The 12,416-nt window shown below is 49.8% G+C and overlaps 1 protein-coding gene across 1 annotated transcript in view; it reads right to left on the minus strand.

Moving 5' to 3' along the window:
* Positions 1 to 12,416, minus strand: part of NF1 (neurofibromin 1) — a 442,125-nt gene that overhangs the window by 347,319 nt on the left and 82,390 nt on the right. The window contains exons 5-9 of the mRNA XM_075333827.1: positions 12,229 to 12,335; positions 12,040 to 12,107; positions 10,870 to 10,945; positions 10,470 to 10,627; positions 10,122 to 10,295 (exon numbers count right to left, since the gene is read on the minus strand). Coding sequence (XP_075189942.1) covers positions 10,122 to 10,295; positions 10,470 to 10,627; positions 10,870 to 10,945; positions 12,040 to 12,107; positions 12,229 to 12,335 — 583 coding nt within the window. The remainder of the gene's footprint in view (positions 1 to 10,121; positions 10,296 to 10,469; positions 10,628 to 10,869; positions 10,946 to 12,039; positions 12,108 to 12,228; positions 12,336 to 12,416) is intronic.

Genomic DNA, 12,416 nt, shown 5'->3' on the forward strand with positions numbered 1-12,416 from the left:
GAGCGGTCTCAGGATCAGAATCCTGAGCCGCTACTTCCGCCTCATTACACAGCGAGTCCTTCTGCTAGGACCCTGATGAAACCGAGGCCGCTCATAGTGAGCCCGCTTAGGCTGTCTGGGACTGACGTCCGTGCAGAGCCGTGACTCTGGGATGCGTGTGACATTCCCGGAGCTGTTAGTTGTTCACACTGAGGGGGGCCATGGATCAATGATTCAACAGTGCCCATATTGTGAGAGACATGTCCGGACTGCTAGGCTTCTAGTATCATAGCCATAGTCTCAGAAAAACTGTCAGTAAATACTGCCGACACCGTCCTCATCCCCTGGCCATTAGTGCATACAATGGGAGTCTATGTAACCTGCCGGCCGTATAGCCGTACATGCTGTACCAGCTGTATAGAAAAACATGTGGTTCTGCACCTTTGTTTTACACAGAGAATATGCTGATAACTCCTCCGCATAATCCAGGAGGGTATATACAACGTGCGACCAAACAGTGCAATGTATATAGTACAAGCATATCTATAAGTGCACTTCTGCACTAGTGGGGTTAGCACCACAGGTGCTGCTTAACGCCTGTTGCAGCGATTGTGTGACTATCAGAATGCCAGGGTCTTCCACACTTGTCTCTGTATCGTACAGAAACTGACACTAATGGCTGCCGGCGTCCTTGTAGAGAAGGAAGCCGTGGGCGTGCCTGAGAAAGTGCGGGAATCCGGATTCACAGTGCACACAGTGAGAGGGGTGGAGTATGCAAAACATACTCCAGCTCTCAGCGCTGCTGTGCTATGCAGCGTCACGCCCCTACCCTGACTGTCAGGGCTGTGGGCGGTAACGAAGGGAGACTAGGCCCAGAAGCCGGGGACTCGAGTTAACAGCGCGGCCGCCGTAAAAGCGCGGGCCGCGCTGAAGTCCCCGGCGCACCACAAGTGCCAGCCGCGCCGCAGTCCCAGCGGCCGGCGCGACCGATTCCTAGAAGTGGCCAGCGTCCCGCCCCTCTCCTGACTGGCAGGTCTGGGGGCGGGAACGAACGGAAGCAGGCCGCAAAAGCCGGGGACTCTAGTTATCAGCGCGGCCGCCGTAAAAGCGCGGGCCGCGCTGAAGTCCCCGGCGCACCACAAGTGCCAGCCGCGCCGCAGTCCCAGCGGCCGGCGCGACCGATTCCTAGAGCCAGCGTCCCGCCCCTCTCCTGACTGGCAGGTCTGGGGGCGGGAACGAACGGAAGCAGGCCGCAAAAGCCGGGGACTCTAGTTATCAGCGCGGCCGCCGTAAAAGCGCAGGCCGCGCTGAAGTCCCCGGCGCACTACAAGTGCCAGCCGCGCCGCAGTCCCAGCGGCCGGCGCGACCAATTCCCATAAGTGAGCCTGCTTCAGCGAAGCTGAATGAGGCCATGGCACAGGCGCCGCAGCGCTGATGTCCCCCGGCGCACTACAACACCCAGCATGCTGCGGTGTGAGCGCCAAATGCACGGGGACACAGAGTACCTTGAGGAAGCAGGGCCATGTCCCTGATGTACTCCGCTCCATCCAGCATCTTCTCCAGGGGCTGTAGATGGAGCACGGTCTCAGTGCCTGGAGACCGGTAAATCCCACTTCACCCAGAGCCCTGTAAAAAGGGATGGGGAAGGAATCAGCATGTGGGCTCCTGCCGCCGTACCCGCAATGGGTACCTCAACCTTACAAACACCTCCGACATACAGTGGGGTGAGAAGGGAGCATGCTGGGAGCCCTTAGTATGGGCCCTCTTTTCTTCCATCCGACATAGTCAGCAGCTGCTGCTGACTAAAAAGTGGAGCTATGCGTGGATGTGTTGCCTCCTTCGCACAAAGCACAAAACTGGTGAGCCAGTGATCCCACTGGGGGTGTATAGCCAGAAGGGGAGGGGCCTTACACTTTTAAGTGTAATACTTTGTGTGGCCTCCGGAGGCAATAGCTATACACCCAATTGTCTGGGTCTCCCAATTAGGAGCGAAAAAGAAAAATGGTTTTATAGCGTTCATTGTGGAGCAAATATATTATAACATGGTTTTCCAGGTCGGTGCAATAATGGCCATACCAAATCGGTTTATTTTATTAGTGTGAAAAATATTGGAAATTAATTTAAGAAAAAAAAAAAAGTTTGTCAATATTTACTAAGATTAGTAATGTTTTCTTCATTCCAGCAATGGAGATATGTCTGCACTTGTTACTACTGGTGAGCTGATGCTTTTAATTCATACCATTTAGGGCTACAAAGTTTTGATAGTTTGTTATTGCATTTTTTTGTGATGTTAAAGCGACGTATAAAACCCATAATTCTGGCATTTAGCTTTTTCTGCCGTTTACAGAAAATTTCAAACAGGTTAAATCTAATATATAAAGGTGTGTGTGTGTGTGTGTGTGTGTGTGTGTGTGTGTGTGTGTGTGTGTGTGTGTGTGTGTGTCAGTATGGCCGCTAAAGGAATCCACACCGTCTCATTGACAAACACAAAATTTAGCACAGACACCTCATGTGACTCAAGGAGCATCATAAACTATGTTTGGAGGGGAAAATTTAACCCCGCGCTTTTCAGTTATTCGCCAAAAAACCTGTTTACATTGAAGTGAATGAAGTTGGGAGCTACAGGTCATTAATAGGAGCGGTGATTGGTTGCTATAGGCAATGAAGGACATTATTAGTATAAGGGCTTATGTGTGAGTTAATATGATTTTGGTGGAGAAAGACAGAGAAAGAAACAGACAGTCAGGGAGAGAGACAGAGAGCAGACAAAGGGAGACAGACAGGGAGAGAGAGAGCGAGACGCTTAGTTACTATCCCAGGCAACGCCGTGTACTCCAGCAAATTATTTATATATTTGGATAGATTGGACTTTTACAAGTGCTGCAATGTCAAATGAAGGGAATTTTGTTACTTACCGTAAATTCCTTTTCTTCTAGCTCCTATTGGGAGACCCAGACGATTGGGTGTATAGCACTGCCTCCGGAGGCCACACAAAGCATTACACTAAAAAGTGTAAGGCCCCTCCCCTTCTGGCTATACACCCCCAGTGGGATCACTGGCTCACCAGTTTTAGTGCAAAAGCAAGAAGGAGGAAAGCCAATAACTGGTTTAAACAAATTCACTCCGAAGTAACATCGGAGAACTGAAAACCATTCAACATGAACAACATGTGTACCCGAAAAACCACCAAAAATCCCGAAGGACAACAGGGCGGGTGCTGGGTCTCCCAATAGGAGCTAGAAGAAAAGGAATTTACGGTAAGTAACAAAATTCCCTTCTTCTTCGGCGCTCCATTGGGAGACCCAGACGATTGGGACGTCCAAAAGCTGTCCCTGGGTGGGTAAAGAAATACCTCATGTTAGAGCTGCAAAGACAGCCCTCCCCTACGGGGAGGCAACTGCCGCCTGCAGGACTCTTCTACCTAGGCTGGCGTCCGCCGAAGCATAGGTATGCACCTGATAATGTTTGGTGAAAGTGTGCAGACTCGACCAGGTAGCTGCCTGGCACACCTGTTGAGCCGTAGCCTGGTGTCGTAATGCCCAGGACGCACCCACGGCTCTGGTAGAAAGGGCCTTCAGCCCTGATGGAACCGGAAGCCCAGCAGAACGGTAGGGTTCAAGAATTGGTTCCTTGATCCATCGAGCCAGGGTGGCTTTGGAAGCCTGCGACCCTTTGCGCTGACCAGCGACAAGTATAAAGAGTGCATCCGAGCGGCGCAGGGGCGCCGTGCGGGAAAAGTAGATTCTGAGCGCTCTCATCAGATCCAACAAATGCAAATCCAATTCATATCGATGAACTGGATGAGGACGAAAGGAAGGTAAGGAGATATCCTGACTGAGACGAAAGGGGGATACCACCTTAGGGAGAAAACCCGGAATCAGGCGCAGCACTACCTTGTCTTGGTGAAAAACCAGGAAAGGGGCTTTGGATGACCGCGCTGCTAGCTCGGACACTCTCTGAAGAGACGTGACCGTTACCAAAAAAGGCCACTTTCTGTGACAGTCGAGAAAGTGAAAAGACATCCCTCAGAGGCTCAAAGGGCGGCTCCTGGAGAGCAAGTAGTACCCTGTGCAGATCCCATGGGTCTAACGGCCTCTTGTACGGAGGGACAATGTTACCAACCCCCTGCAGGAACGTGCGTACCTGAGGAAGTCGTACTATGCGCTTCTGAAAGAATACAGACAGCGCTGGGACTCGTCCGTTAAGAGAGCCGAGCGACAAACCTTTTCCCAAACCAAATTGTAGGAAGGAAGGAAAAGTAGGCAATGCAAATGTCCAGGGAGACGCTCACTGAGCAGAGCGCTAAGATAAGAATATCTTCCACGTCTTGTGGCAGATCTTGGCAGACGCCGGCTTCCTAGCCCGTCTCATGGTGGCAATGACGTCTGGAGATAATCCTGAAGACGCTAGGATCTCGGACTCGATGGCCACACAGTCAGGATCAGGGCCGTAGAATTCAGTGGAAAAAACGGCCCTTGGGACAGTAAGTCTGGCCGGTCTGAGAGTGCCCACGGTTGGCCGACCGTGAGATGCCACAGATCCGGGAACCACGACCTCCTCGCCAGTCTGGGACGACGAGGATGGCGCGGCGGCAAGCGGAGCTGAGCTTGCGTAGCACTCTGGGCAACAGTGCCAGAGGTAGAACACATAGGGTAGCTGGAACTGCGACCAATCCTGAACTAGGGCGCCTGCCGCCAGAGCACTTTGCTCGTGAGACCGCGCCATGAAAATCGGGACCTTGTTGTTGTGCCGAGACGCCATTAGGTCGACGTCCGGCATCCCCCAGCGGCTACAGATTTCCTGACACCATTCTGGGTGCAGAGGCTATTCCCCTGCGTCCATACCCAGGCGACTGAGGAAGTCTGCTTCCCAATTTCCTACTCCCGGGATGTGAACTGCGGATATGGTGGATGCTCTGTCCCCCACCCCCATCATAATCCGCCGGATTGCCTGGTAGGCTTGGCGATGCGTGTTCCGCCTTGGTGGGCGATGTCTGCCACCGCTGTGGAATTGTCCGACTGAATTCGGATCTGTTTTCCTTCCAGCCACTGCTGGAAGGCTTGCAGGGCAAGATACAACTCCCAGATTTCCAGAACATTGATCTGAAGGATGGACTCCTCTGAAGAGAGTCCTTGACCGTCTGAGAAGGGAAACGTTCCTGTCTAGGGACGTCGACTCCCCAACCCATTGGCAAAGCATGCCCCATTGAAGTGGACGCAGATGAAACTGCGCGAAAGTGACTGCCTCTGCATGAGGCGTCTTAAGGGGTGTGACTGGCCTTGAAGGAGAGACTGCACCCCCGTCTGTAGTGAACGCTGCTTGTCCAGCGGAAGCTTCACTATCGCTGAGGGAGTGTGAACTCCATGCCCAGATATGTCAGCGATTGGGTCGGTGCCCGATGTAACCTTGAAAAGTTGATGATCCACCCGAAACTCTGGAGAGTCTCCAGCGCCACGTTCAGGCTGTGTCGGCATGCCTCTTGAGAGGGTGCCTTGACAAGTGGATCGTCCCAGTAAGGATCACAGAGTGACCCTGAGAGTGCAGGACTGCTCCCACTGCTGCCCTGAACTTGGTGAAAACCCGTAGGGCTGTCGCCAGACCGAAGGGCAGGGCTACGCACTGAAGATGCTCGTCTTCAATAACGAAAACGTAGCAAACGCTGGTGCTCTGGAGCAATCGGCACGTGGAGAAAAGCATCCTGATGTCTATTGATGCTAGGAAAGCTCCTTGCGACATTGAGGCAATGACGGAGCGGAGGTTACATCCGGAACCGCCTGGCCTTCACGTGCTTGGTGAGCAGTTTTAGGTCCAGAACGGAACGGAAAGAGCCACCCCTTTTTTGGCACCCCAATCAGATTGGAGGAAAAACCGTGTCTTGTTCCTGAAGAGGAACAGGGATTACCACTTCTTCTGCCTGCAGAAGAGCATCGGCTCGGTGGTGGGAGGGGGGGGAAGTTCTGAAGAATCGAGTCGGAGGACGAGAACAGAGCTCTATCCTGTACACGTGAGACAAAATGTCTCTCACCCACCGGTCTGTGACCTGTGGCAGCTAAATGTCGCCAAGCGGGAGATTCTGCCACCAACCGCGGATGCGGAGAGAGAGAGCTGAAAGTCATGAGGAGACCGCCTTGGTAGCGGTTCCTCCTGCTGCCTTCCTTGGGCGTGATTGAGCCCGGCCGGAAACTGAGCCCCTCTGAGCCTTTTGAGTCCTTTTGGACGAGGACAATTGGGACCTGCCCGAGCCTGGGAAGGACCAACCTCGACTGTCCCTCCAGGACAGCATTACTAGGGTAAGTCGCAATGCAGACATTGCGAGGTTAAGGACACCACCTGCGGCACAGATGTACATGTGCTCAAGACCAGCTGCGCAAGCCCAGCTGAAATAGGATAGAGTGCCCATACGGCTGCGAATGCCGGAGCAACCGGCACACTGATAGCTTCACAGACAGATTTCAACCAGAGGTCCATCTGTCTGTCAATGGCATCTTTAAGTGAAGTCCCATCTCCACTGCAACTATGGATCTAGCCGCAAGCCTGGAGATTGGGGGATCCACCTTTGGACCCTGGGTCTAGCGCTTTACCACGTCAGGGGAAAGGGATAACGTGTATCCTTAAAACGTTTGGAGAAAACGCTTATCTGGTAAGCGTGGTGTTTCTGAACTGCTTCTCTGAAGTCAGCGTGGCCAGAAAAATACTCAATATACGCATGAGATACTGAAAAAGGATTTCTCCTGCTGTAAAGCTGACTCCTCCACTGGGGGAGCTGAGGGAGCAATATCCAACCTTCCATTGATGGACGCTATAAGATCATTCACTATGGCGTCACCATCCGGTGTATCCGGATTGAGAGCGGTGTCAGGATCAGAGTCCTGAACAGCTACGTCTGCATCATCATACAGAGAGTACTGTGATGAAGTCGAGGGCCGTTCTTAGGGAGCTCGCTTAGGCCGTCTGGGACTGTCGTCTGTGTCAGAGCCTGCATCCTGGGATGCATGGGACCCTCCTGGAGCCATGATTTGTTTCGAAATCAGGGTGGCCAGGGGCATTGAATCAACATTGCCCAAGGTCTGTCTGGACTAAGCGAAAACTGCAACTCCGTCCCTGTCCCTGGACCGGGATCACAGGTGGTTCTTTTGGCCACCTGTAGCAGAGACCCCGTTGAGTAATTGCACACACTGGGGGTCCTGGAACAGTATCGCATGCAGTACAAGCAGCATAGAAAGCCTGTGCCTTGGCACCCATGCTTTTTTTTTTTTTTTTTTTGCTGTTGCTGTCTAGCCATCTAGGAGCATTAGCCAAGAATAGCGACCGTACAGTGCAATGTATAGCATACAAGCATGAAGTACAATAAACACTTCAGCACATGCAGTACAAGGAGCATAGAAAGCCTGTGCCTTGGCACCTTTGCTTTTCAGCTGCCGTTGTCTAGTTATTCAGGAGCATTAGCCAAGAAAAGCGACATACAGTGAATGTATAGCATACAAGCATGAAAATAACCACTGCAGCACATGCAATCCAAGCAGCATTGAAAGCTTGTGCCTTAGCACCCTTGCTTTTCTGCTGCTGTTGTCTAGTCATCAAGGAGCATTAGCCAAGAATAGCGACATGCAGTGAATGTACAAGCATGAAAATAAACTCTGCAGTACATGCAATCCAAGCAGCATTGAAAGCTTGTGCCTTAGCACCATTGCTGTTTGCTGCCGCTGTCTAGCCATCTAGGCGGGTAGACAGCCAAGAATAGCCCTTACAGTGCAATGTAAAGCATACAAGCATAAAGGACACATGACACTGCAGCACATGCAAGACAAGCAGCATATAGAGTCTGTGCTTTAGCACCCCTGATCTTTTGCTGCTGTTTCTAGGTCTGCATCCTGAATAGCGACCGTACAAAAGTACAACAGGACACTTCGGCATTAGTGGGTCAGCACTTTAGTTACCGCTTACCGCCCGCACAAAAGCGGGTGTGTGGCGCCGGAATCCTGTGCTGTAGCTCAGCGCTTGTCTCCGTTTTCCCGCTCTGCGTGCCGGAATGGCTGCCGGCGTCCAGAGGAGGGGGGCGGGCCGAGGGCGTGCCCGAGACAAGAGCGGGAACCCGGCACCCACTGTGTCTAGTGAAGGGGGCTGGAGATGCAAATAAGGCTCCAGCCCTCGGCGCTGCTATAGAACAGCGTCTCTCCCTTTCCCTGAGTGACAGGGTGGGGGCGGGAACGAAGCGGCGCTAGGCCGCAAAAGCCGGGGACTAAAGTTAGAAGCGCCGCCGCCGTAAAAGCGCGGTCGGCGCGTCCCCGGCGCACTACAAGTCGCAGCTGCGCCGCCGCTCCAGGGGCGGTCGGCGCGGCGGACCCACACGTAAAGTCCCCCAGTAATCTGCAGGGATTATAAGCCCAGCGCACAGCGCTACAGTCCCCGGCGCACTAGCACACCCAGCAAGCCTGGAGTGTGCGTGGCCTGCCATACGGGGACACAGAGTACCTGAAAGTTGCAGGGCCTTGTCCCTGAACGGCACTCCCGCTCCACATCCAGCAGGTTCTATGGGTCTGTGGATGGAGCCCGGCCTCAGGGCTTGGTGGCCGGAAAGATCCCACTTCCTCAGAGCCCCTCAGGGGGATGGGGAAGGAAAACAGCATGTGGGCTCCAGCCTCCGTACCAGCAATAGGTACCTCAACCTTACAAACCGCAAGTGGGGTGAGAAGGGAGCATGCTGGGGGCCCTAGTATGGGCCCTCTTTTCTTCCATCCGATATAGTCAGCAGCTACTGCTGACTAAACAGTGGAGCTTATGCATGGATGTGTGCCTCCTTCGCACAAAGCTTGAAAACTGGTGAGCCAGTGATCCCACTGGGGGTGTATAGCCAGAAGGGGAGGGGCCTTACACTTTTTAGTGTAATGCTTTGTGTGGCCTCCGGAGGCAGTGCTATACACCCAATCGTCTGGGTCTCCCAATGGAGCGCCGAAGAAATGCTAATTTTGAAAATATTTATCACTAGCTGTAGTACCCGGGCGTTGCCCTGGATAGTGCCTGTCTCTTTCCTTGCCTGTCTCTTTCCTTGCCTGTCTCTTTCCTTGCCTGTCTCTTTCCATCTCTCTGTCTATATTTGCATCAGTCTGGGGCTCTGTCCCTTTGCCCGTCTGTCCCTTTGCCCGTCTGTCCCTTTGCCCGTCTTTCCCTTTGCCCGTCTGTCCCTTTGCCCGTCTGTCCCTTTGCCCGTCTGTCCCTTTGCCCGTCTTTTTCTGTCTCTCTCTATCCGTCTCACCACCGACATCTTATTACCTCACACAAACTTGTTATACTAACACTTATTTTGTTCCTGTAGCAACCACTGACAGTTGCTATTTATAGCCTGCAGCTGCCACCTCCATTCAGTTTAATGGCTGCAGGATTTTTGTACAGTAACTGGAAAGTGCGGGGTTACATTTTCCCGCCCAAACATAGTCTATGACGTTCCCCGAGTCACATGGAGTGTCTGTGCAAAATTTCGTGATTGTAAATGCAACGGTGCGGATTCCTTTAGCGGACACATGTACACACACACAAATACATACACTGAGCTTTATATATTAGATTTCTAATGGGGGAAAAGGTGCAGAAATCAAATTTTGATATTTTCATTTAAGTCTATATTTTATTTTTACGTTTTTTCAGGGTACTTGAACCTGCAATCAGCCAAATTGCTAACATTATTATCCCACAGTACAAAGCACATAAAAGTCACTTCTGAACATCAGCCATGTGCTGGTCTTCTCAGGAGCTATAACAAGCACACAGCTAGTGCAGACCTCCGGCAGCGATAGCAACCCATGGACGACCCCGATCACAGAAAGGGGAGCGTAGTAAGACATGCCTTTTCCCCTTCTTACGCACAATAAATCATGTTGTCAGAGATTCAGTGCAACAACTACAAGATCTTAGGTCCATGTGTTGGTACTAAAGGCAGATGCAGGCTGAATAACACAGCCAGAGTTTGCCGACAACAAAAAAAGAAGGGGGAGACTAAATATGACAACAGTAGATTTTTGCTTCCTGTCATTACGCTTTTTTTGCACGCCGTAGTTTGATCATGTGAACAATCATTACAAGAGACATTACAATGTGTCGCTGGGTATCCCCAGTTTAAGTCTACACACTCTTAATTTTACACCTACCTTCAAGTCTAGAACTAAAGATTGAACAAGATGAAATATGACTGAATTATCCTCCCAATTCACATATGTGGAAGCCTTGCACAACTTGACACAAGCAATCGCAGCACTTTCAGTCAGTGGTTTTCCTACGCCATGCCCGGTTAAAGCTTTCCTGAGGTTTTCAAGAAACAATTTCTGCAAATAAAGAGTTTTCATTAAAACTAACAAATTAAAGTTTTACAAAAAGAATTACATTTACGGGGAATCAGTTTAATACATAAAGAAATGAGAGATGGTCGGACAATACGCGGAATCAACTTTCCTTTGCTCATGTAGCACAAATATAAGAATACGGCTTCACCCACTTACCTTGTTCATTTTATTTTCTTCTACAACTTCTTTAGAAATATCCTGGATAATTTCAGGACAAAGAACCAGCAGAATTATCTGTAAGGGCCACACGGCTACTTTTCGCTTGTTGCTTTCGGCAAAACTGTCCACCAGATCAAATAACTTCTCTGCACAGTCTGGAGGGGCAGAAAATAACAAAAATGTGTCATTTCCATTAACATTCTCAGTATTCATAAACCTATACTTGTAAATTAAGGTCAGGAAGCGAATTAGACCATCTTTGTATGCCAGTTTCTAAAAACAGACAAATTAGCCTCGTGCACAGCAAATTTTAGAATAGGTAAATCAGAAGATTTGATGACAACTGTGAAAAATAGATGTGTCTTGTGTGTATATTCATTATTCTACAAAGCCTTACCTGCCATATCGGTCTGAGGTCTCTGGTACAATTTGGTAAACTCATCAGGATAATTTTCGACCCAATTCCAGAATGCCTAAAAAAAGCAGGAAACCTGATAAAATTGACTTGTTAACGAGTCCCATCCATTTACTATGACAGTATTGAAATAGTATGTCTTTATTGCATTGACCTATTACAAATCACTTCTTAAAGGGATTCGAATAGTTAATAAATATCAGATTAAGGAGTCTGACACTTGGCACCCAACAATCAAGTATCAGCTCCAGTGGTGGCCATATGTAAACAGTGAATGGCAGTGGTGTACCTAGAATCCATTGGGCCCCGATGCAAAATGTGGACCTGGGCCCCCACCTGCACGTTAGTCAGATGTTTGTAGCATTCTAAATCCTATAAACACATACATATTTCCACACCCTCCCCCATAATGTAATAATGTCTCCCATTCTGTGCTAATGTCACCAATATTAGGCCCTTGTCCCAATCTAGTTCCCTTCCAGCTACAATTTCACCCCTTCTGGGCACATTCTCCAATAGTGTTTACCCATTCTGACATTCTCAAACACATACAAAAAAAACATTTGTGACTATTCGCATGTTCTTCCACTCCCATTAAGTACGATGTCCCCTTCTTTAGCCGGCACAGAGGCTGGCAGCTAACGTCTTCAGAATGTGTGCTATGGGAAACGCATTACATCACTGCTATGCACCGCCTGTGACTGGCACACCAACATCAGCTGTATGCTTTGGTTTGGCTGGCAGCAAGTATTGCAGTGCAGGGACCAGGTGAGTCTCTGCAGCGCAATAAATCTCTGCTAAATGTGCGTCCTTCAGCTAATATATGCACTGGTGTCAGTGGGCCCCCTTCCCACACGGACCCTATTGTACCGTATGCAACCAAAATCACTCCACTCCTGTAATTGGAGTTGAAATATCACAGCTCAGCACAGTGTATAGTGGACGCTGGAAGGAATGGTATCAGACACTCATGTCATGGCACCAATGTCAGATGTACTGTAATATACACTATATGTTCGGCCAGTCTTGTGAAAACCTGCAGGTTCAGACAATTCCAGCCTAACATTGCATTTCCGCATCATAATAAAATACTTCACAAGATAAAACATCCAAAGAAATGATCCTAGCTATAATATTGGCATATATATATACCTTTTCAAGACTGTTGATAACTGCTAGCTGGGCCACCTTCTTCAGCGACTTAAACTTGAAGACTGTCTCTAAAAGAAAATATTAAGGAATCGATTACTAGAGCAGTTTATCTCATTACTGCATAGTCTTATGGGACAAAATAGCACACAATCAGGAATCAATGGCATACCGAGCGCCCATCACACTAACCTTGTAAAAGTCTTTTCAGTTTTGCGCAGTCCACATTGATATACTGTATCAAATCTATATCGTGAACATCAGCATTGTCCTCTGAGCAAACTGTCAGTTCTTGTAGCCTTTAAAGAACAAAGGAGGAAGAAACAAAATGTAACCATGCCATATAATCTTTCCACTCTACTCTCAAGATCACATCTAAC

The sequence above is a fragment of the Anomaloglossus baeobatrachus genome, chromosome 2, assembly GCF_048569485.1.
Source record: "Anomaloglossus baeobatrachus isolate aAnoBae1 chromosome 2, aAnoBae1.hap1, whole genome shotgun sequence".
NCBI classification, from domain to species: Eukaryota; Metazoa; Chordata; class Amphibia; order Anura; family Aromobatidae; genus Anomaloglossus; species Anomaloglossus baeobatrachus.